This window comes from Peromyscus maniculatus, chromosome 14, assembly GCF_049852395.1.
Source record: "Peromyscus maniculatus bairdii isolate BWxNUB_F1_BW_parent chromosome 14, HU_Pman_BW_mat_3.1, whole genome shotgun sequence".
Classification (NCBI taxonomy): Eukaryota; Metazoa; Chordata; class Mammalia; order Rodentia; family Cricetidae; genus Peromyscus; species Peromyscus maniculatus.
Genome location: NC_134865.1, coordinates 83,941,059 through 83,965,255, shown reverse-complemented (window position 1 = coordinate 83,965,255; position 24,197 = coordinate 83,941,059). Strand labels below are relative to the sequence as shown.

The 24,197-nt window shown below is 51.2% G+C and overlaps 1 protein-coding gene across 28 annotated transcripts in view; it reads right to left on the bottom strand.

Annotated features, from left to right (window-relative positions):
- The window catches only part of Klc1 (kinesin light chain 1), a 55,105-nt gene that overhangs the window by 5,609 nt on the left and 25,299 nt on the right, over nt 1-24,197 (bottom strand). For 2 of the 28 annotated variants that reach the window (XM_016006476.3, XM_076551483.1), the window contains exons 5-15: nt 23,493-23,718; nt 21,289-21,376; nt 20,703-20,804; nt 17,325-17,498; nt 17,136-17,235; nt 15,082-15,131; nt 14,928-14,995; nt 12,758-12,866; nt 10,469-10,603; nt 6,433-6,483; nt 5,239-5,797 (exon numbers count right to left, since the gene is read on the bottom strand). In XM_016006476.3, the coding sequence (XP_015861962.1) occupies nt 6,451-6,483; nt 10,469-10,603; nt 12,758-12,866; nt 14,928-14,995; nt 15,082-15,131; nt 17,136-17,235; nt 17,325-17,498; nt 20,703-20,804; nt 21,289-21,376; nt 23,493-23,718 (1,085 nt within the window). In that variant the 3' untranslated portion in view covers nt 5,239-5,797; nt 6,433-6,450. Of the gene's footprint in view, nt 1-4,386; nt 4,519-5,238; nt 5,798-6,432; nt 6,484-10,441; nt 10,604-12,757; nt 12,867-14,927; nt 14,996-15,081; nt 15,132-17,135; nt 17,236-17,324; nt 17,499-20,702; nt 20,805-21,288; nt 21,377-23,492; nt 23,719-24,197 lie in introns of those variants that run through there. The other 26 variants (XM_042261223.2, XM_076551479.1, XM_016006472.3 and 23 more) reach the window with 17 other exon arrangements.

Below are 24,197 nucleotides of genomic sequence, written 5' to 3'. Positions count from 1 at the left end.
CTTGGACAGTGCTCTATGTGCCAGCATAGACATGTCCTTCACAGTCACAGCTGCTCCAGCTGCCAGGCATGCTCAGAGCACCCAAGCAACAGGGCAAGTCCCAGGATCACTAAAGTGATGGCAACACCCAGCTGCCAATCCAGATGTTGTCTAACAGAAAGGCAAAGCAGAAAGGCCACTGGCTGCAGAGGGAGACGAAGCTCTCAGTGTAAGGGGAGACAAAGCCTGGTGACCTGTGTGAGGCTGCGCAAGAGAGCAAGGCTATGATCTTAGGCCTCCGAGTGACAGCAAGTACTGGAGGAGGGGAGGGGGGAGGGGAGGAGGGAGGGGAGGGGAGGGGGGAGGGGAGGGGAGGGGGAGGGGAGGGGAGGGGGAGGGGAGGGGAAGAGAGAAGTGAGGAGAGGAGAGGGAGGGAAAGAGAGGAAGGGAGGAGGAGAGGAGGGGAGGGGAGGGGAGGAAAGGGGAGGGAAGGGAAGGACAGAGCAGAGCACCCAGAGAACTGACAGACTGTGCTGCTGGACACCGACACGCAAGGACAAACCATGGGCACATCGTCACCCGAAGCAGGAAACACGCTAGGGTGACCCTCCTGCTCTCGGGGATGCTGGGGACCACGGGACTTGCAGAGTGGGCCTTTCTCTCACTTGGCCTGAATACGCACATCCTTTAACTGGATTTAGTGCCCAGGGGAAATCCACCCATGTCTCTGCATGTTTTGCAGCATTAATTCTTCTTAATGCAGCAAGCACTGCGACCTTCTGACCCCGCCCAGGCAGGGCTGGGACTCTGCTGCCTGTCGGATGAGTCTGGGCTCTCAGCCGGCCCATTAGCCCAGGAAACACTCCAGGCTCACTGGGAGAACTAGATGCATAAACACATTCTATAGTTTGGGGTAAATAAACAAGAAAAGCGGTTTTAACTGTTAGCAAGGCCAACTATGAGGTCACCATTTCTCACCTGAGAGGCCAGGTGTGTGGCAGCCTATGGGGCACAGATGCTGTGCTCAAACTCCAGAAAATGGCTAGCTCTGTTCAAATCTATGTACCAAAAGCTTCAGGACAAAACCAAAGAGAAATATTTCAGCACAGCCCAATCATATGCCGCTGGAGATCTGAACAAGCTGTTCTCTGTGGGGGACTACTGCAGACAAACCATAGTTGTGTGGTCTTTGTTTTGTCTTTTTGAGACAGAGTTTCTCTGTGTAGCCCTGGCTGTCCTGGAACTCGCTCTGTAGTGAAACAGGATCTCGTTTTGTGGTTCTGGCTAAGGCCTGGAACTCACTGTGTGGAGCAGGCTAGCCCTGAACTGCAGGGCTCTGCCTGCCTCTGCTTCCTGAGCACCGCATTCAAAGGCTTTTATACCACACCCAGCCCAATTATTCTTAGGGAAGGCTAACGTCTGAAGAAAGCCGCGCCAGCTTGCCTCTCAGTTTCCTTTCCCTCCTGAGATAATGGAAGCAAAGGGCCCCGGCATGCCCAGTCTGATCCACGACACTGGAACGGCTCGGATCTAGGTGTTCCGGTGCAGCCACGTGTGAGTGCTGGGGGTAGAGGTGTAGACGCCTCAGTTTCACGTGGTGTGCAGCATACAACCCAAGTCACTGAGAAACATCAGCACGGAATGTGGACTTGTACCTCACAGCATGTCTGGCTGCTAAGGGGCCACAGCATTTACACCACCCCACCCCATCAGGGCTGGCCACACACTGCTGCTGCTGTTAGCACGGTAAGCCATAGGAAGCCAGGAAAAAGGAAAATTCCAAGCACTCTCTCTTGAGCAGGGCATTCCAGAACGGGCTGCACACTAAGAGTTTCAGTCTCCCTGAGGAACAGAACCACCGCTCAGATGGTGGGCCCAGGCCAGGCTCGGGGGTGCAGACCTACAATCCCAGCTACTCAAGTGGCTGAGACAGGAGGATCACAAATTCAAGGCTTGCCTTGGCTACAGAGTAAGTCCCTGCCTCAAAATTAAAATAAAAGGCTGGCCAGCTCTGTTAGGTCTCATGGTGTCCATACGTCTAGAAAGGCGCTCAAGCTGGACTGTGGAAGGATTTCTGGCCATTAGACAAAGGCCAGCATTCTTCAGGAGATTGAGAAACTGTTCCCAAACACTGGCCCAAAGGAGTCATTTCTCTTACTTCTGGCTGAAGCGGTGCCTATGAGCAAGCGTATCAAAGGCCGTGCTGGTCTCCAGGCTCCCCCAGAATCAGCACCGCCCCCCCCCTTACGATAAACACGACTGTCCACCCCCAGAGCCTCTCTGTCTCTTGCCGTCTCCACTATTCCCGCCTCTCCCGATTTCCCAGTCCTGGCCATGTCCAGTCTGCTTTCTTTTCTCTTTGCTCTGGATCCTTCCAGATGCCTCTGTTTTGTTCTCTCTCTCATTCACAATAAAAACCTTCCCCCTACGAATGTGGCAGTCAAATCAGCAGTTTTTTGCTACGCCCCTCACATACAGGCTCAACAATGGCCATTTGCCCAGCATAAGTGTGTGTGGCCCTGACTCTACCTCTGGTTCTCTGGCAGCCACCAAGACCCTCTCAATGCTGGAAGAAATGCAAGTGTCTAATCCTCCAACTTCACACAACAGATGCTGCCTCGCTGACTCTGCAGATGTCTAGAAGCTTGGGGTAGTCAGGGCTCTTCACCCCGGAGGCAGCTGGCACGGTCTCCCTCACAGGCAGACCAGCACAAGGCAGTCTGTTCCAGACTCAGGCAGTGGTAGACAATGATCTTCCAGGTGTTCACGATGTCGAGAACACCTAGGACCTCTACAGATGCAGCTGGCCAGCACACTACTAAGAAGAACAAGCAGAGTGCACCTCCTGCCTCAGGCCCACCTGTCTCCCAGTCCACTATGAACCCAGAGACTTCTGGAGGGACAGTGGCCTAGAGTGTAACGCCTGCACAAGACAGGCCCAGCTGGGGGGCCAGGCAGGGAGGCAGATCTGGATCCTAATCCAAGGACACCGAAAGTGAAAGCGGACACTTTCAGAAGGCAGGAAACCAGCGGAGCAGTTAGGAAAACACAACTTTAGTTCCAAAGGCCTCTGCAGACTCACAGCCCAGAGTCCTGACCCACAGCACTCTATGGGCAGCTTTTAAAGCTGCATTCCTAAGCATTTCTACATGGTGGGTTCGATCACAGAAGTCTGAGATACAGAAAATGGCTGACAAGGCTCCAGAGAATGTCCCCAAATGTGGGCAGCTGGCATTACAAAGAGACAAGGCATGGGTAGCTTGTCACAGAGCAGCAGAAGTCCAGGAGTCCTACGTGTGAGCCACCTTTTAGAAAATCCCTTTGACAATGTGAGCACCACCACTCAGAGCCCTGTGACTTACGTATCTTTCCTTAAGGGCTTTCCAGGGAAGCCCAGAGTTTTGGAAAGCTATGGACACCCCTTATAACAAAATCACAAGACTCAAACCTCACTAAAAACCATCCTTTTCCCCATAATCCCTGCCTGAGTTAATGTGATTACCGCGTCCATCTCAGGAGGTGAGTTTTAAAAAAGGGGTTAAGCCAAGGTTAACATAGAAAGAAATGATACTGTGCACTGTGTCTGCCGACTTGGTGGCTTGTGTCGGCTGTGTGTGTGTGTGTGTGTGTGTGTGTGTGTGTGTGTGTGTGTGTATGTGTGGCGCATGTGTGCACATGAGAATGTGGGTGCACTCCCTTTGTGTACACGTGTGGAGTCCACAGATCATCTTCAGGTGTCCTCCTCTGTCACCTTATCTGAGACAGTCTTTGAACCTGGAGCAGGCCACTTTGGTGACTGGCTGTCGGGGCTCACACACACACGACACCATGCATGAAAGCTGGGGACCAGCTCGGGTCCTCAGGCTTGAGCCCCAAGCACTTTACACACCTAGCCATTTCCAGATGGTTTTAAGTGTGTGTGTGTGTGTGTGTGTGTGTGTGTGTGTGTGCGTGTGCACACATCCGTGTGTCATGACACACGTGTGGCAGTCAGAGGACAACTTGTGGGAGTCAGCTCTCTCCTACCATGCAGGTCCTGAGGGCTGCCAGGCCTGGTGGCAGGCACCCTTGAGCCCTAATCCACTTCACAGGCCCCCATTTTTACTTTAAGAGACAGAGTCTCACTGTCCCCTGTCCTGGCCTCTATAATGCCAAGATTACAGCCGTGAACCACCATGCCTGGCTCACTCGTCACCAGGAGGCTTTCTCTGAACAGAATTGAGGGCTCCACCAGCTCCCTTTGAGCTCTACCAGCCAGCTTCCCGGCTGCTGCTTTGCTCAGCCTGCCCTGGAAAACCGGAAGCAGAGTACCGAACCCTCCGGCCCAACTCTGAGCCCCAGGGAGGCCGCTCTGCGCCTGCGGCGCAGTACCGCGTGCTGGTCGGGAGAGGGCGCTGGAGATAGTTACCCAGGGTTCCTCGGCTCACTGTCCCGTGCACTTCCTCCCTTCAGCTTCCTAACCAGCTTCTCACTGCTGCGTCTAATGGAAGCCCGGAGTTTGCTAAAGGAGCCACTGCGCCTTAAAGATCCAGTCCCATCCTGAAAAACACGTGAACAAGTGTGAAGTGTGGGGGTCCCTCTGCCCCGCTCAGCCCAAAGACCCCAACTGCTGCCAGGCACTGGTGGACAAGTGAGTCCTGCTGAAGCCACCAGACTGCAGTGTGCATGAGCGTGTTAAAACAACCCATGACCAGGAACCCTTTGAACATGAAGAATCCCAGCAGAAGCAGCCACGTCACCCCAGGGAGTGAGCCCGCCGCTGTCTCAGGACAAAGACAGCAGAGTCAAGAGAACTGAGGCGGATCCCAGGACTGTCAGGCCAGTGTAACTCCACGGTGCAGGAGCATGTGTGCACCGGGCAGCAGAGCGGCCAGGACGCCAGGCCTCACCCGACAGTGTCCTCCCAAGACTCACCTACACAGGGCTTAGCTGGGTCTTCAGCAAATTTAAATGTCAATGCTAAATGTAGCTGCGAGTTTTTTAATAAAATGCTCATTTTTATACAAATACTAAAAGTCCCGAGACACCTGTAGAAAGTGAAAAGGCAACCAGCTGTCCCCATAACCAACTAGCCACTGCAGAGACACCCGGCAGAGCTGGGACATGAAGTCAAATGCAGAGTGGAAACCCTGGGCACAGCAGCGTTGTCTCAGAACGGCCCCTCAGGGCATTTCCGAACCCCGCTGCTGCTAGAGGCCACGCAGCGCTGCATCCCAGAAGACTGAGAAATGTACAGAGCAGACAGACGCAAGACACAGGTCAGTTGGAGTGAGTTTATTAGAAGTTAGAAAGACACAAATACACACATCACAGAGCACTTAAAGATTAGTAGAGAAAAGCAGAAATGCCAAAATTCCACACCAAGACTACACAGCGAATCTACTTCAGTGTGTCCTGGGGAGGCCCTGTGCAGGGCCTGGCCGGGTCTGTAAGTACGACAGGGACGTGCAGCACATGCCTCACTCCTACAGCTCAGTGACTGCACAGGTCACTATCATGCCACTGTAATAAACCTGCGTGACACTAGCCTGTCACGGCTGAACGGCTACTCTCTCTAACTGTTAAACTGAGGGTTACACAGCAGAAATGGCTTATTAACACAGGTGATATTTCTAAGTACAGATCCGGCAAAGCTACATGTATCCAGAATCAAGACCCCGCAGGACAGCAGCCCGCAGGAGTGGCCAGTCCCAGAGGTGCGGCTGGCAAGCTCCTAGGGCACTAGACACAGCGGGCAGACTGGAGGGCCGGAGGCGCTGCCCGTCATGCAGGAGCAGTGCGGGAGGCACCGGGCAGGCGGGCGGGCGGGCGGCTAGGCCTGTCAGACAGAAAGAGAGAAGAGGTGAGGCCGGAGGAGCAGGGAGGAGCAGGGAGGAGCGCGGCGCGGAGGAGGCCCACCCGCAAGCCTGCTCTACAGTATTTCTAGGTCACAGATCTCACTGCGCTCAGCGACCGGGCACTCCCGGCCCTCCCAGGCTGCCACAGCAGAGGCTGGGCCCGGGGCACGTGAGGAGGAAACTGAGGCCAGCTTTCCGGTAACTACCAAGAGTGGAAGGAACACTTTTCGAGCACAGACTAGCACTGTGTTAGAAATCTCCTCAATACTTACTACTCTGGAGAGATTCACAAGTTATTGGACATGAGGGGGATTTGGTGGTGAGGGGCAGGAAAGGCCGAGTGTGAAGACACCATTTAAACTTCTCCTGTCTTGCTGCTGCTTTCTCTAAACAGTCACGGAATCCCCACGGTCTGATGACTTTCAGTCTCTTAAAACACTAACATCCTAGACATCTCGAAAGCCGTCAGACCCAGTGACTTTAAAAGTTGACAGCATATTTGAAACATGCAGTTGATGATCCAAATAAAAACCGAGTCCACAGGCAGCAACCCCTCCTGGGTCGACCAAACCTGCAAGGCGCAGACAGCCGGGCCTGGCCGCCCGCTCAGACTCACCATGGGACGCTGAGCAACTCATTTAACCAGCCCGAGCTTCATCTTTCTCATCTTTAAAACGGAAAAATAAAACTGGTTACCAATGCCTCACAAGTGCCAGGGGACAAGAAAACATCAGTTCCCACTGTTTGTCATGAGAAGGATGCTAGATCTTACACAGCTCCCCACATGGCAAAACCCTCCTGCCCACGGGGTCCTGCGCCCCCATCGAAAGATGCTCGCCTCCCTCCCTGGGTTCAGATGGATGACAGGGAACTCTTTCTCAGCCACCCCACCTTGTTCACTGAAGTGGCGGGCACATCTACTCCTCAGGCTCACTCTGTCCCACCCCATAGATGACCTGGGCATCTGCACCCCAGGTGGGTGGATAATGCTGTGTAAACTCAAACAGATAAACACCCAGGAGCTGGCTTAGGGTTCGGAGGCTCACTGCATCCTGACGCTCCTTTATGCAGCCACAAGAGCTCAGAATGCACAAACCCTTTTCAAATTACATTCGGGGTGTGTATGTGTGCGTGCGCGCACTCACATGCAAAGTGCACATGTAGAGTTCAGAGGATAACTTGTCCACCATGTGGGTCCTGAGGAGTAAATTCAGGTCACTTAAGTGGCAAGTGTCTTTACCCACTGAGTAGTTTTACAAGCTCTCAAAATGGGTTTCTGAACAGAAATAAATCACAGAATATACTGATTTCAGTATTATCTCTGTACAACAGAATTGTAGGTGTGGCACTTTTATAACTTCTTCTAGTATATTCTAGTTGCCTTCTTAGCATAACTTCTCATAAATAAAAATCTACTCTGAATTAACAGTTATCTCATTCCTTAATAACCTTAAGTAAGAATTCAGTACATCAAAACTTGTGGAAGTCAAGCCAAGCCTGGTGGCACATGCCTTTAATTCCAGAGCTCAGGAGTCAGAGGCAGGCAGATCTCTGCGAGTTCCAGCCAGCCAGGCCTACACTGTAAAATCCTGTCTCAAAAACCAACAAAACAGATGGCGCACACCTTTAATCCCAGCACTCGGGAGGCAGAAGCAGGTGGGTCTGTGAGTTTGAAGCCAGCCTGGTCTACCACATAGTGAGTTCCAGGACAGCCAGGGCTATTTAGACAGACCCTATCTCAAAAAATAAACAAACAAACAACCTGTAGAAGTCAGGCACTGTGGTACAGGTCTATAATCTCCACAGCTGGAGATCTAACACAGGAAGAACATGAATGTGAGACCAGCCGGGGCTACACAGTAGCACCCTGTCTCAAACAAAACAGTGAAACAGGCAGGGATACAGTTCAGTCACAGATCCCTTCCCTTCCGCGTGGATCCTTTAATCCCCAGTAACGAGCAGCTCACGTGAGCGCGTGAGCGCGCACGCACGCGCACACACACACACATACACACACACACACACACACACACACACACACACACACACACACACACACGCAGAAATCTCAGCACAAGGACAATGTGGAATAAGAGGAGATGGGCAGGAGGCTGCTTCTGAGGGACCCAGGAAGAAGGGCAGCAGGGATGGAGGCTGCCCTTGGGCGCTCCTCAGGGTCCGCCGAGAACTAAGTCATGTGGAACTGCATGTGTGACCATCAGGACAACTGTCAGCAGGGTGACTTTACACAGACGGCCCAGAGTTGCCCACGTTGGCTGGGACCCAGTGCCTGACTGACACACACTTCACAACACTCAAAGAATCACATGGATAGAGCTAGAATAAGGGGACTCCCTTTTACTTAGAAAAGGGTGCATGGCCATGACGCGCCTACTTTCTCTGAGAGCACCCTACTAGAGATGACCTGCTATGGCAGTGTCTGCCAGGGCCTGGGGGAGGCCTGTTTTCGGGAGGTGTCGTCACCATCACCACGATGCACGCTGATGAGGAAGACCTGTCCTCCAGACAGGTGCCCTGCAGGGTCCTGAGAACCAACCCTCGTGTCTCCATGCCCTGGCTCTCCCCCTCCGCTAGCACACAGGCCAGCGCCTACAGAGCCATGGCTAATACCTAGCAAGCCTTGTCTTAAGTGCTACTTGGAAATGCTGAGGAAGAGCTTCCTGTCACCCAGTCAGCCACCATCATGTTCCTGGGAACATACACCCGAGAGAACAAAGGACGGAGCAGTTCAGCATTTTAAAGAACACTGGAATCTCTTCTTTAAAACTCCCAATTTTAGCCTAGAGGTGGTGGCGCAAACTTTTATTTCCAGCATTTGGGAGGCAGAGGCAGGCGGATCTCTGAGATCAAGGCCAAACCGTCTATACAGCACATTTCCGGCCAGCCAGGGCTACATAAAAAATGAATGACTATGGGACAGGCTATGATACAGCTCAGTGGAAGGGGGCTTGCCTAGCATATGTAAGGCCCTAAACTCAATACCCAGTAGCATAGAAATAAAAAAAAGTGTGATTTTAAGCTAAGTATGTTGTTTATAACTGTATTGTCAGCACCCAGAAGGCTGAAGCAGGAAGATTCCAAATTCAAGGACAACTTGGGCTGTATATTAAAATTCAAAATAAGTAAGGCTATGGACATAGTTCAGTGGTAGAGCATTTGCCTAACATTCATGAAGCCCTGAGTACAATCCCTTGGGCTTGCACGCATGCTTACATGCACACACACACACACACACACACACACACACACACACACACACACACAGATGAGGAAGGAGAGCCCACTCTGAGAGGAACACTGCTCCACCACAGCCTGGTGGGAAAATTTCCAAGTGTCCTCCCCTGCAGGGAAAAGCATTACCACTTCCTTCCTGTGTGTCCTCAGGGCAGGTGTGGGACTCTGGGCTGTTGATAATGTCACTGGCACAGGACTCACATACACACAGACCTAGAAATACTGTCTCAAGAGAGAGCTCCTCCAGAACTTCACTCAAGAGTACTAAAATCCATAAGCAAGCCACTGGCCACCAAGCAGGACAGGCCCTCTGGACAAAGCATGCAGGAACTGGAGCGAACAGTAGAGTACAGTACACAGTTTCGACAGGACAGGCATGGGCGGGCATCCCCAGGCCTCCGCTGCAGTTTGGGACCACTGCCCAACAAGGCTCAATAGTCAAAGTGGATGCTGATTGGCTGTCTTGGCACAGGAAAATCCCAAACGAGAAAGCTGCTACATGGAGATGGAGACTGTCCCTCCTGAAACGGGCTACTGGCATCTGCATATGATGTCTGATCAGATGCTGGCCTCCCAAACTGCTGCAGCTGAGCACATTCTGAAGAGTCAGTCCGTCCAAGGAGGAGGACAGACTGTAAGACAGTCCCATGCCACAGCTGGACAAAACCACACGATAACAGCTGGCTAACCACCCCACCACTGCAACCTCAGGACATCCGTGATATCCCCGGCGGGCTAAACCGCTTACACTCTTGAAGAAAGGTCCAAAGACACCAGTTCACTATACAGGTCTTCACCCACACTACAGAACCCACTTGAAGGCCACATGCTTCTCAGCCCCGGGTAGAGAGCAGTGGATGTCCCAGGGAGGGCTGGGGGCGCAGGCCCACACACCCTCGGCCATCTGCTTGTTTCATGGACCACTGCGCCAGAGTCGAGAGCACCTCTCTACACAGCAGCTCTCAATAGACAGCGCCTCCCTCACAGCTCTCCAGCGCCCCAGGGCGGCCTCCTCAGTGGCATCAGGAGCACTGAGTTAGCAAGGAGCCGGGCAGGTTAGGAAGCTAGTTAGTCGTCAGCCACACCCGTCCCTAGGTTACAGGAAACCGGAGTATGGACTAGTTTACACAGCCAGGATGCTCAATCAGCATGCACACATGCTCTACAAGAGGCCAGTCAGCGTTCACGGACTCCTAAAGACAACTACTGCAAGCAACATAGCTCCGGTATTAGCAGAAGTTAGGAACTTACAGAAAGCTTCCCTGAGGCTGAATGTGCACAAAGTGGAGGGTCTAGCGTGAGACAGGACAGCCAGCAAGCGCTGTGGGGCGGCCAGCAGTCCCCGAGTGCGCCTCTGTGGATGTACTTACCCCATTCCACTCTACGCTCATACTCACTTCCTCCCCTCCGTCAGGGCCACTCTCGTACTTGACCACGTCCACGTTGAGACTCTCCCGGCTCCTCCGCTTCTCCATGCTCTCAGGGTCATTTAGCACTTCAGCCACTCTCTGTTTGTGAACAGTGTCAAGACCCTGTGAGCCAGGCAGGGGAGAACGGCGTGACCCGTTAGCACTTACATCTCAGAAGACTTCTCAGACTGGGACAAAGAATCAAACTCCTTTACTTATTTATTGTTGTTATGACAGGAGGCATGCCTGCCACAGAGCACGGGGAGAGGTCACAGGTCATCACTGAGTTGGTTGGGTCTCACTCACGTGGGTTTATGGGGAACAGAACTCAGGCTGGCAGACTTGCAGAACAAGCACCTCTGCCCACCAAACTATCTATCTCCCTGTCCCCAAAGATACCAATTCTTAAGTCACCAGGACAAACTCAGACCAGTGGTTCCTGGGGATGGGATTTGGGCTTTCTGGGGTCACAGGGAGGGGTGTGAGTTATGTATCACCAAAACTCAGGAGCATATACACAGGACTGTACTCTACATAAGCAAGCTGGTACAATGGCACACCTGTAATTTCAGCACTTAGAAAGCAGCCATAGGAGGATGACGAGTTCAAGGCCAGCCTGGCTACCTAAGGCCTGTATTTAAATCGAAACAAATGCCGTAAGCAAATACTGAACTCCAGGTAATGATGGACACAGCAGAATGTCCGCACTGGAGACGCAGCTAAGGGCTCGCCCAGCATGCACACTGGGTCCATCAGCAATACCACACACTCACACTCACACACATACACACACACACCACACATACACAGTTTGAGTCTGAGGCCAGCCTCGGCAACCAGCCTCTCAAATAACAACAAAGGACCCTGCACACTCCTGTCTCTCCCTGCTATGTGTGACAAGAGGCTCCTGTGGACTTGTCCAGAACTCTGTGACAGGAGCATCCTCAGGAGAGCACTCACACCCTTTCTCGGGACCTCCACGACTGCTGCAGCTCCTCTTGCTAAAATCCAGCCTGTAATCTAGAGCAGGGGCTGACTGCAGACCCTGCTCCTGGGAGGGCAGACACAGGCCACAGACTGCCTGACCTGCCCCAGGGCCACAGGGCAGCACCAAGGGCGCTGCTTTACCCCAGCCCACAACTCAGTCCTGCACATCCACTGAGCATGTGGGCCGCGCCCTTCTGACCTTTCTTTTTCATTTGTCTTTGTAGTTGTTGACACAGGTCGCCTATAAACTAGGTTGGCCTCAAATGTTCAATCTTTCTGCCTCAGCCTCCTGAGTACTCAGATTACAGGCCGCCATGCCTGGCCCCTTTGAACATTTTAGAGAAGTAATTATGTTGCTACAAATACTTAATATGAGAGGGTGATGAACAGGGCATGCAATCAAAACACGTGACACCAGTGTGTGGAAAGACCACGTGACACACCATGCTTTCCTTTTGCTGTGCTGGGATTCACTTTATGTAGGACAAGGCTGTCCTCAAACTCACTTCCGGGTGCTGGGATGAAGGTATGTGACACCCACACCCAGCAAACCATGTGCTTTTGTTGTTTCTGTCACTTCTTCTGGGTCCATTTTTTGTTTTGTTTTGTCTTTGAGACTTAGTCTCTCCATGTAGCCCTGATTGGCCTAGAACTCGCTATTTAGACCAGGCTGTCCACAAACTCAGACATCCTCCTGCTTCTGCCACCCAAATCCTGGGATTAAAGGCTTGTGCTACCACACCTAGACCCCAGACCCAGATTTTTTTATGTTTAAATTTTTTTATTTGTGTGTATATATGTATGACCAGCCAGGGTTACAAAGCAAAACCCTGTCTCCAAAATAAATAAATAGATAGATAGATAGATAGATAGATAGATAGATAGATAGATAGATAGATAGATGATAAATAGATGATAGATAGATGATAGATGAATGATAATAAATAGAAATATTGATAGATAAATAGATAAAATAGATAAATGATAGATGATAGATAGATAGACAGACAGACAGGCAGGCAGGCAGATGGTAGATGGATAGATATATGATAGATGATTGATAGGTTAGGTAGATGATAGATGGATGGATGATAGATATAGACAGATAACAGATGACAAATAGACAGACAGACAGACAGACAGATCTTTTTTTCCTGCAGTGCTTGGGATCAAGTCCATAGTCCTGTGCATGTGACAAGTGTTCCTCCAGGGCCTAGGCCAAAATCAACCACAGCCACACCGAAGGCCACCACAGTCCAACAGAGCAGCCCGCCCAAGAGTCAGGCACACCTGCTTACGTGACCTCATGGCAGCTTCTTCCAGTGTTTCTGCAGCTTCAAACTTGCCCTGCCGTCGGTAAAGTGCTCCCAGGTTTTTCAAAGTGGTTGTGACGGTAGGGCTGCAAGAGTGCACAAGACACAGCCGTGAAGTGAGTCCCAGACAGCCACTGCGCAGCCCGGCTCCCCTGTGTGCTTGGTGAAGCGTGTTCCCTCTCCAGGGTCCGACGGGCACACCAGGCAGTGGATCACGGTCTGCTCTGGTTAGGACACTAAGCGGGGGCTACAACACTCTAAAGATGTCTTCCACTCAAGCAGCCTGATGCTCAGCACTGTTACCCTACAGCTCTCTACAGAAAGCACGGAGCATTCTCCCAGAGCCTGGCGACTCACAGACTCCGGGCATGGCCACAGAAGCCGGTGGCTAGTCCACCCGGAGGTCAGCACATTCCCCTGCAGGCAAACTTGGTCTGTGCTTGTCGAACCTCGTGTCTCACCAGAGCCTCCTGACCGGACAGTTATGGTGGAGGACACTTTGGAAAGGAGACAAGGGCTGGGGGAACGGGACGGGAGAGTGGCCACACTAGACAGAGAAGTCCTGTGAAGGCTGAAATACGGGGCCGGGAGATGCTCAGGGGGTCAAGACTGCACCAGCATGAGGCCTGAGTGAGGGTCCCAGTGCTCACCTGAGAGCCAAGCATGGAGGTACGTGCCTACAACCACCACCCTGGAGGAGTGGAGGCACGTGGGGACCACTCCGAGGCCAGCCAGTCTAGCAAAATGACAAAATGACATGCTGCAGGTTCAGGGAGAGACCCTGTCTCTAAAACTTACATGGAGCAATAAAAGATCTAAAAGTCAACATTGCTCTGGCCTCCACACACACCAACACAGGCAAGTGCACCCATACACACCGTGTGCACACACGCTGGGTCAGCCTGGTGTAATGGTGTGCCTGCCTAATCCTAGCGCTCAGGAAGCTTAAGAAGAACAAGAGCTTAAGGTCAGCGTGGGTTATACAGCAAGACCCCGTCACACAATAAAATAAAAGTTAGAAATAACCTAGACTCGGGCTGGAGAGATGGCTCAGAGGTTAAGAGCACTGCTTGCTCTTCCAAAGGTCCTGAGTTCAATTCCTAGCAACCACATGGTGGCTCCCAACCATCTGTAATGAGATCTGGTGCCCAATTCTGACCTGCAGGACAGAACACTGTATACATAATAAATAGATAAATCTTTAAAAAAAATTGACTTTGTCAGAAATAACCTAGACTTGCTTTGGTTCAGATCTGTATTCTGAGAGGTAGTTTCCTCTCGCTGATGACAGGCATTTATTTCCATTACAGAAATAAGGGTGGCACCCGGCATGTCCCTCAGTCAAGTGCACGTGAGAAAAGATGGATTTCATCCACTGCAATGAGTGCAAGGGGACCAAAGGAAGAATTTATGACAAACTGGAGTCTAAGCTTCCTGATATAGATGAACAGGAAGCTAAGACCAGGGAAGCTCAGCAGGGTTCTAGGCCAGCAGCAGGCATGCGGCACACGGAACACGGTCCATAGCAGCAGCAGCAAGGGTGTGTCCACACCACCCTGTGCAGACCCAAGGCTGGCCAGGCCGCGTGTGTTACACAGTGCCAACGGCTCAGGAAACGCCCCGTTCCCTCAGTCACATGTCCGTAGATAGAGTGCTGATGGCCAGCACCGCCCTGCTGTCCTGAGAGCATGTGGAGGCAATGTAAGTCATCTCCTGACAAAATAGATTTTTACATTATTTTTTTTTTTAGGCAGGGTCTCACTATGCAGCCCTGGACAGCCTGAAACCCCCTATATTAACCTCAAACTCACAAAGATCCTTCTGCATCTGCCTCTCACGTACTGGGATTAGAGGTATGTGTCACCATGCCTGGATGCTTTGTTTAACTTTATTTTCCTAATTATTACTATTATTATTAGCATACACCTCACATGCAGGTCAGAGGACACGCCTGTGCTCATGTTAGCTCCCAGGATTAAACTCAAGTCACGGCTTTTATGGCAACCTCATTTGCCTGCTGAGCCATCTCACTGGCCCCATGGTCAGGTTTTTAACTAGAACTGGGGGAAACGGGACCCTGTGGCTGGACTGCCGACACCCGGTCCAGCCTCGTCCCTCCGTGTCTGGAGCTCGGCTGGCTGCCTTACCTGTCCACTTTGCAGGCTTTGTACCAGCCGCCGTACTCTCCGAAGGATGTCCCGTCCTTCTGCTTCCCCTAGTGCAACAGAGAACCGAGTGAGCGAAGGCCGACTGACCCGGCAGGACGGCCGCCCTCACGCCCTCGCCGCAGCACAGCCTTACTTTGCACTCTTCCCTCTCCTCCGCGTGCATCCAGATGGGCTTGTTCTCGTCTAGGAAGAAGAGACAGCCCTTTGTAAGGCGAAGAATAAGGACACTGGAGCCGGGTGTGATGGCACACACCTTTAATCCCAGCGCTTGGGAAGCAGAGGCAAGCAGAAGGCTGAGTTCCAGGCTAGCCTGGTCTACAAAGGAGTTCCAGGACAGCCAAGGCTACATAGTAACCACCGAGCAGCTGGCCTCTAAGGCTGTCAGGGATTGCAAGAGTTGATCTTGTTTTCATATGAGCCTTCTCAGGAATTTTTTTTCTATATTTTCATGTGTGTGTATATGTATGATGTGCATGTGTGTGCATATGTATGTTTTGCATGTATGTGGTCACACATATGTGGGAGTGAGTGTGCACAGGTGTGAACATGCACATGGAGGCCCCAGGCTGGTGTCTGGAGGCCTTCTACCACTCTTTCTGACTTATTCAATGAGGCTTACTCAATCTTTCAACAAACCCAGAACTCACTCTACAGCTTGTCTCTCTAGTCAGCCTGCTCTAGAGACTCTGTTTCTGCTTCTGAGGCTGCCACACCCGCCTGTCATCTCCATGGGGCCTGGGGATCTGCACATGGCAAGCACTGCACCCCTCATCCTCTCCCTGGACTAACGCTGACAGGTCGAGTCCACCCTGGAGGAAAGCCCTGCCCAGGCACCGGATGGAGACAGCTATTAATGTCTCGCACCGAGGCTGTCAGATGAGGAATGCATCCTTACCGGACAGACGTGAGACGCTGTAAAACAGCCATACACATAAAAATAATTTCAAAATAAATAAATGACTAATAAGTGCTTAAGTGAAAGAAAACCCCATGTGTGCATGTAGTAATTATCAGAACCCTTTGGCTCCATCATGTGAACTTTCCTGCCCTGTACAGATAATTGCCATCTGAATGCTTCATGTGATACTTTGTAAAATAAATATTTAACACAAAAATGTTTTTGAGGGGCTGGAGAGATGGCTCAGTAGTTAAGAGCACTGGCTGCTCTTCCAGAGGTCCTCAGTTCAATTCCCAGCAACCACACTGACGGCTCAAAACCGTCTATAATGGGATCTGGTGCCCTCTTCTGGCCTGCAGGAATACATGCAGGCAGAACACTGTACACATAATCAATCAATCAATCAATCAATCAATCAATCAATCAATCTTAAAAAGTGACACTTTAAAAAATGTTTTTGATTCAGAAATTTAAGTTTATTTATGTATTTATGTATAGTGCTCTGTCTGTATCTACATCTCCACACCAGAAGAGGGAATCTGATCCCATTATAGGTAGTTGTGAGCTGCCACATGAGTGCTGGGAATTGAACTCAGGACCTCTAAAAGAACAGCCAGTGCCCTTGACTGCTAAGTCATCTCTCAGGCTTTGATTCAGCAATTTACATTCTATAAAATACTATTTCCCTGCACGTCCTTCAGTGGCACGGGCAGAGGGTCGGCAGAGCAAGCAGGACTCCAGCCGGTCTCCTGAGGCGCAGGCTGGCACCAACACTTCCTCCTCACACTGTGCCTTGGACACCTGTGGTGTCTGACGGGTGTCAAGCAGGCGGGGGCACAGTGGGGACTCTGTACTTGTCACGGGGCCCCAGGGTGTCAGCACACTATGGACAGACCGAGGCTCTAAGCAAAGGTTCTGGAGTTGATGGCTCAGGCCATGTCTGAAGCAAGCCTGGGCTCTGTAGAAAGCACCATGAAAGGCCTGAGAGGAGGCAGCCTCACTGAGCTGGGACAGGACCCAGGCACATTGCACTCAGGACCCCTCGCTAATGTTCATTCACTGAGAAACAAAGCTGCAAGCAAAGTCCCAATGAAATGCTTTCTTTACAAACTGTCTGGGTCGTGGTCTCTTCAGAGCAATGGGACAGTGACTAAGACAACATAAGATAATAACATCTTTGAGAAGGGGATGAGAACACTGTGGGGACTCGGGCATTACTGCCAATTTCAAGTTGGAGACCACTCTCTTCAATACATACAATGAATACATTTCCTTAGAATATGTCTTACCGTCCACAGAACCAAACTCCCGTTCATGTGCACGGGTGAGAATCTCCTTGTACAGCGTTTCTGCTTGTTTGAACTTCCCTTGCTTCAGATAACAGGAGGCCTTCAAATAAAACACAGCACTCAGTTCCTTCTTACACAAACACAGCTGGATTTTTATCTGCAGGTGCCTCGTGGCCCTCTGGAACATACCAGGTTATTCTTCGTCTTGGCCACATTGGGGTCATCGGGTCCTAGCTTTGTCTGGTAAATCTCCAGGGCCCTCTGGTAGTAATACTCCACCTCCTCATACTTGCCCTGGTTCTGGCACAGTAAGGCCAAGTTATTTAACTGCTTGGCAACATCTGGATGATCCTTTCCCAGCACCTGGAGTTAAAAACAGTGAATCAGAAACACCACCATCCACTCCACTGTCTGCCTCCTGCAGGGCTTCCTCTGAAGGCAGACTGGAAACCCTCACAGGCCTCTCACCCCACATCACAACAGAGTGGTTGGAGTCTGACCTCAGCCAGAGGAGAGGGAGGGGAGGGGAGGGGAGGGGAGGGGAGGGGAGGGGAGGGGAGGGGAGGGGAGGGGAGGGGAGGGTGCTGCACTCACATCCTTAGCGCCTTTTTTTTCGGGTGGGAAAACACATGCTGAAACAAGGTCTCATGATCCCTGGGCTGGGCTCAACTCACTATGTAGCCAGGGATGACCTAGAACTTCAGATTCTCCTGCCTCTGCCCACCAAGTGCTGGGATGGCAGGCCTGAGCCACCATACCTGGCTGTTTAGCTTTTTGTTTTTTGTTTGTTTTGGTTTTGTTTTGTTTGGAAGAGTGTGTGCGTGGGAAGGGGGTCCTCACTCTGTAGTGCAGGCTAGCCTGGAACTCACTATTGAACCGAGGCTAGTTTTGAACTCTTGGATGCTGGGATTACAGGTCTAAGTTTCCACACCCTTTAGCTGCTCTGTCTACTTCATGGCAGCTACCACCATGGAACTAAGGAAAGCTGGGTTCACGAAGGCTTGGATTACAGGAGTTAAATGTCCCACCCCGGCTGTGTGCCCTTCTGCAGCCAGCCCCTTTACTATGGAATCATCACCCAGGACCTCAGTGGGGCGTCCCTACATCTAATGCCAAGGAGTCTTCCCACCCTCCCCTGGCCGCCTCCTCATAAGCACACCTGCTTTGTTTTTGGCAAGTCTCACTGCCAAAAACCATCCTGCTGATCCTTCCCTTCCTAACCCTCCCCTGGAACACAAACCCAGAAGTGCAAGGGTTCTCCCGTGTCTTCCCCACCTCCGCATCCTCCCTAGAAAAGGTGCCTGGCACAGGACCAAGAACAAACTCACACTTAATTCCCTCCAGACCCTGGCCAAGAACTGGGTGTGGTGGCGCACGCCTATAGTCCCAGCACTCAGGAGGCAGAGGCAGGTGGATCTCTGAGTTCAAGGCCAGCCTGGGCTACAGAGTGAGTTCCAGGACAGCCAGGGCCACACAGAGAGAGACTGTCTCGGAAAACCAAACACAGACTGGCCAAGCACTGGTCTCGGCACTGCTTTACTCCTGCACACTGCTCTCGGGCACCAGCTGCCCTGCCTCTGACACTGTGAAGTCAGCAGCCAAGATTCAGTTCAAACACAAAGCTTCCCTGGAAAGCTGACTCGACACTCCAAGCCCTAGGCTGGAGGAGTCTCTGCTCCCTCCTCTCCTGTGGTTCCATCCGACATCTCGGGCCCTGAACAGTCAAGGGACTATGCTCCTGCTAAGCAAGAAGTTCTACATGACACAGTTTAATACATTTCTTACCTTTCTATCTTCTTTCTCCGCCCCCCGCCCCCCCACACACACACCGTGACAGGACTTTGCTGTTTTCTCCAGACTAGTATTGGGCTTCTGAATTTAATAAAGAACTCAGACCACAGTGATGTGCCAGGTGCCTTCTGAATTGGCAGATCACCTTCCAGGTCCTTCTAATCCTTGACCCATCTGTGCTGACCCTGCTTCTAACCCCAGGCCATTTAATAAGTGTGCAGGTGACTGAACAATATTATCTAAGCAGACCAGAGAGATGGCTCAGTGGTTAAGAGCACTTGATGCTCTTGCAGAGGACCCAGGTTTTATTTTCATTTTCTAGCATCCACATGGTGGTTCACAACCATCTATAACTTCAGTTCCAGGGGATCCCATGCCATCTTCTGACCTCTGAGGGTGGTATACATGCAGGCAAAACACTCACACATGAAATAAAGTGAATAAATCAAATAAATTGAAATATTATCTATATATTTGATAATCCTCGTCATATGGCTCAAAATTAAATGATCACCCCCCAGGATCACTGATAAACAACTCAAGAAACACCAAGCTGGGGCTGGAGAGATGGCTCAGTGGTTAGGAACATCAGCTAGAGGACCTAGGTTCGGTTCCCAGCATCCACATGGCAGTTCCAAGGGATCTGGTGCCCTCTTCGGGCCTCAGGTGACAACAAGCACACATCCAGTAACATACAGGCTTGTAGGCAAAACACTCATACACACAGAACAAAAATGAAGACACCCTAAAAGGAAAGAAAACCACCAAGCTGAACTGTGACATTCAGCCCCGCAGACTAGTCACCCTGTCTAGGGCAGCGAACAGTGTCTGGGGACCTGTGACAAGGACAGAGTCCCCACTGCGCTCTGGACACACTGTGTTGCTTGTCACAGGAGACAAGGCCCCGCCCACTTGATACCCGTCAGACACCACAGGTGTCCAAGGCACAGTGTGAGGAGGAAGTGTTGGTGCCAGCCTGCGCCTCGGGAGACCGGGTAGAGTCCTGCTTGCTCTCTGCCAACCCTCTGCCCATGCCACTGAAGGACGTGCAGGGAAATAGACAGTTATCTAAGATTTATTTATCGGTCTGAGTGTTTTGACTACATTATGTCTCCACACCACATTCTTACTTGGTGCCCACTGAAGCCAGATGAAAACTTTGGATTCCCCTAGAACTGGAGTTACAGACAACTGCGAGCCCATGTGGGTGCTGGGAACTGAACTTGAGTCTTCTGGAAGAATATCCAGTGCTCTTAACTGCTGAGCCCTCTCTCCAACTCCAGTAAACTCACTCTTGTTTTAGAGACAGAGTCTCTCTATGTAGTCCTGACTGCCTAACTCTGTACACTAGGCTTTCCTGGAACTCGCTCTGTAGACCAGGCTGGCTTTGAACTCAGAGATCCGCCTGCCTCTGCCTCTCAAGTGCTGGGATTACAGGCGTGCGCCACCACCGCCCAGCTGTAAACTTATTCTTAAACTTGAATGTCTTTAATGGCAAGTGCATACCATCACTGAAACGCAGAGAGGCTGCACCGACCACTTGCCACTCAGAACCTCATTCTGGTCAACAGCAGGAGGAGCAGGGCTACCCACAGGAAGCTGAACCCTGAACACAACCCCAGCGGCAGGCTTCTGTCTTAGCTCTCTGCCTTTCCACATGCCTTACTGTAGTAAGTGAACATAACAGCATCACAGTGCTCAGTTCTCAAACCGTAAAGTGACCACCTCCCCCAGAAAACTCAGTTTCAGCCAACAGGAAACTCGGCTGCCTCTTACCTTCTCTCTGATCTCCAAGGCTCGCTTACACAGCGGCTCGGCCTCCTTGTACTTCCCTCGCTTGCCATACAGCACCGCCAGGTTGTTCAGGGTTGCTGCCACCTGCCGAGACAACAAGCTGCTGAAGAGACGCCACAGGCAGGGGAGCCCCAGACCCGCCCACATGCAGTGACACATCCATCACATCAGAGGGATTCCCTACACACAGATTACTGAAACGAAACAGAGAGACATGATCTTGATTTTTCAATTTTTCTCAAAGTCACAAAGCCAACCAGAACAGACCTCTGTGCGAATCTAACCAGACTATAAAAAGACAACATGAATTCTTGAGAATCAATCTAGAAAAGGACATGCGATTTGATTGTGGATCAGAGTAAAGTGAGCCAGTGATCTGAGGAGGTGACTTCACAGACCAGAGTGACCGGAGTGTTAGCATGTCACTACCTGAGCAGGCCCTACCGGTGCCATCTGGGACAAGGTGGCTCTCAGACCCTCCCTGTTGAACTCGACATTGGCATGAGCTGGACAAAAACGTATTGGGGAAAATAAAGTGTGAACGGCAGGAAGAGGCAGGGATACACACCGCGGGGTGGTCTCTGCCCAGGGTTTTCTCACGGATAGCCAGGGCATCGTTCAGGAGATTGGCTGCATCCTTGTACTTGTTCTGGTCCCTAAACCAAAACACAGGTCAGTGTTCAGCTGGACGTCCCTAAACCCACCCATCTGGTTAGTTAGCAAGCCACTTTTGATACTGAAGATTGAACCCCCAGCATCCAGGCATACTAAGCATTTACACTACCACAGCCAGCCTGAACCTTTTTAAAATAACTTATCTTTATTTTATGTTCATTGGTGTTTTGCCTGCATGTATGTCTATGTAAGGGTGTCAGAAGCTCTGGAACTGGAGTTACAGACGGGTGTGAGCTGCCATGTGGGTGCTGGGAATTAAACCCAGGTCCTCTGGAAGAGCAGACAGTGCTCTTAACCACTGAGCTATCCCTCCAGCCCAGAGCCTGAATCTTTTTAAAATGTAATTTTGAAACTCCCTGCATTGCTGACCTAGAGAGGCAGTCCAAAGCAGTAGACAGAGCCTATGTAAATCAGACAGTGAGACCAGGAAATTCAGATTAAAAATGAAAAATTTGCCGGGCGGTGGCTCATGCCTTTAATCCCTGTACTCGGGAAGCAGAGCCAGGCGGATCTCTATGAGTTTGAGGTCAGTCTGGTCTGCAGAGCGAGATCCAGGACAGGCACCAAAGCTACACAGAGGAACTCTATCTTAAAAAAAAAAAAGAAAAGAAAAAAGAGAAGAAAAAGAAAAATTATGGCCAGGCAGTAGTGGTGCACCCTGCTGTGGGATGTTCTGTATGTCCTGTGGGAGCCCGTTCTCGGGTTCCTCGTGGCTTTACCCAGCAGGTCCACATAGAGGATGATTAGGACCACGGGCCTGAGTGCAGGTGTCTGAGATGGTCTGAACTTGGCTGTGCTGTGGGATGGTCTGTATGCCAAATTGCTCTGATTGGTCAATAAATAAAACACTGACTGGCCAGTGGCTAGGCAGGAAGGATAGGCGGGACTAACAGAGAGGAGAAATAAAAGAACAGGAAGGCAGAAGGAGTCACTGCCAGCCACCCCCAAGACAAACAGCATGTGAAGATGCCAGTAAGCCACGAGCCACATGGCAAGGTATAGATCTGTAAAAATGGATTAATTTAAGCTATAAGAACAGTTAGCAAGAAGCCTGCCCCGGCCATACAGTTTGTAAGAAATATAAGTCTCTGTGTTTACTTGGTTGAGTCTGAGCGGCTGTGGGACTGGCGGGTGACAAAGATTTGTCCTGACTGTAGGCCAGGCAGGAAAACTCTAGCTATAGCACACTGTAATCCCAGCACTCAGGAGGCAGAGGCAGGCAGATCTCTGTGGCTTCAAGGCCAACCTGGTCTAGAGAGCAAGTTCCAGGACAGCCCAGGAAGTTACATAGAGAAACCCTATGTTGAAAAACCAAATGTGTGTGTGTGTGTGTGTGTGTGTGTGTGTGTGTGTGTGTGTGTGTGTGTGTACTCAAAGAAATACATATTGAAACAATACCTGACAATACCAACAGGACACAAGGAAACACCCAGCGCTGCCCACACAGAAGCACTGTGGCAGGGGCACACAGGTGTACCATGCCTCTAAAAAGCAGTTGGGCAAAGTGTACTAAGAACTGGCAAAGGTTTAAATGAGAATCTTAGATTATCCTAAGAGGGAAAACAATCCGAATTTTTGGACAACACTTAGGGACATTCATTGGTATATTCAAGTGTCAGAAAATGTACTGGAAAGACTCAGTGGTTAAGAGCACTTGCTCTTGCAGAGGACCCAGGTTTGGTTCCTAGCACCCACATGGTAGCTCACAACCATCTGTAACCTGCACAGGGAGACCTGATGGCCTGCCTCTTCTGCCCTCCAAGGGCACTGCACACACATGGTGCACAGATACATACAGGCAAAACACTCACACACATAAAATAAAATAAATTAACACAAAGTCAAAAGTGGCTGAGTTGGTTGGTGCAGAGAGCTATTCGGGAAGTAGTGGCCCACTGGCTAATGACAGCACCTTCTCTGGTCCTGTGAGACCCCCAGCCACTGAGCTGGCTGAATAGTCTAGATTAACTGCTGGCTATATGAAGTGGACGGGAAGGCTGGAAAGCTGTCTCATAGATGTTTATGAAACACTCTGCAGAAAGCAGGCTGGTTCAAAGCTGCCTCTCAGAAAGTCTAGTGCGTAACCCAAGGACTAGCCTGTACACCAGGGCCAGGATGTTGAGCATGGTGGCCACGTCGGGGTGGTCATGGCCCGAAGTCTTCTCCAGGTCTTCCAGGGCCTGCTTGCAGAGGGGCACCGCCACCTCGTAACGCCCCTGCGAGGCATACTGGATCACCAGGTTGTGGAGTGTGCGCAGCCTTGCCGGGATCTCATAGCCCCCCTGCTGGGCGGCGGCCGCAGCGCTGCTGTGCTGCTGCTGGACTGCATGGAGAAGTGCATGGCAAAGCGGTTAGGACAGCGCAGTTCACACTTCAACCCACACCCTAGTTCCAAGTTAGTGCAGACCCAGGAAATTCAGACTTTCCTGGGTGACCCCTGAGCAAGCCAAAAGAGAAACAGCCTCGGGGACAGTGTACTGCAGACTGACAGCATGCGATTTCTCCAGCTGGGAAATCAAAGGAAAGGCAGGCAGCTCTGAGTCCTTTAACCTTGCAAATGAAGACCCACAGGTCTATGCACTGGTGTGTAGCCTCTACACTAACATCCCAACACACACTGACCACTTCAAAGGTTGGGGAAACAAGCATCTCCCAGGTATGGTGGCACACGCCTACAATCCCAGCATTGAGGAATCTGAGAGACGGCTCAGTGGTTAAGAGCAGGTGCTTACTGTTCCTTCAAAGGACTAGAGTTCAGGTCCCAGCACCCACATGGCAGCTCCCAACCAGCTGTAATCCCAT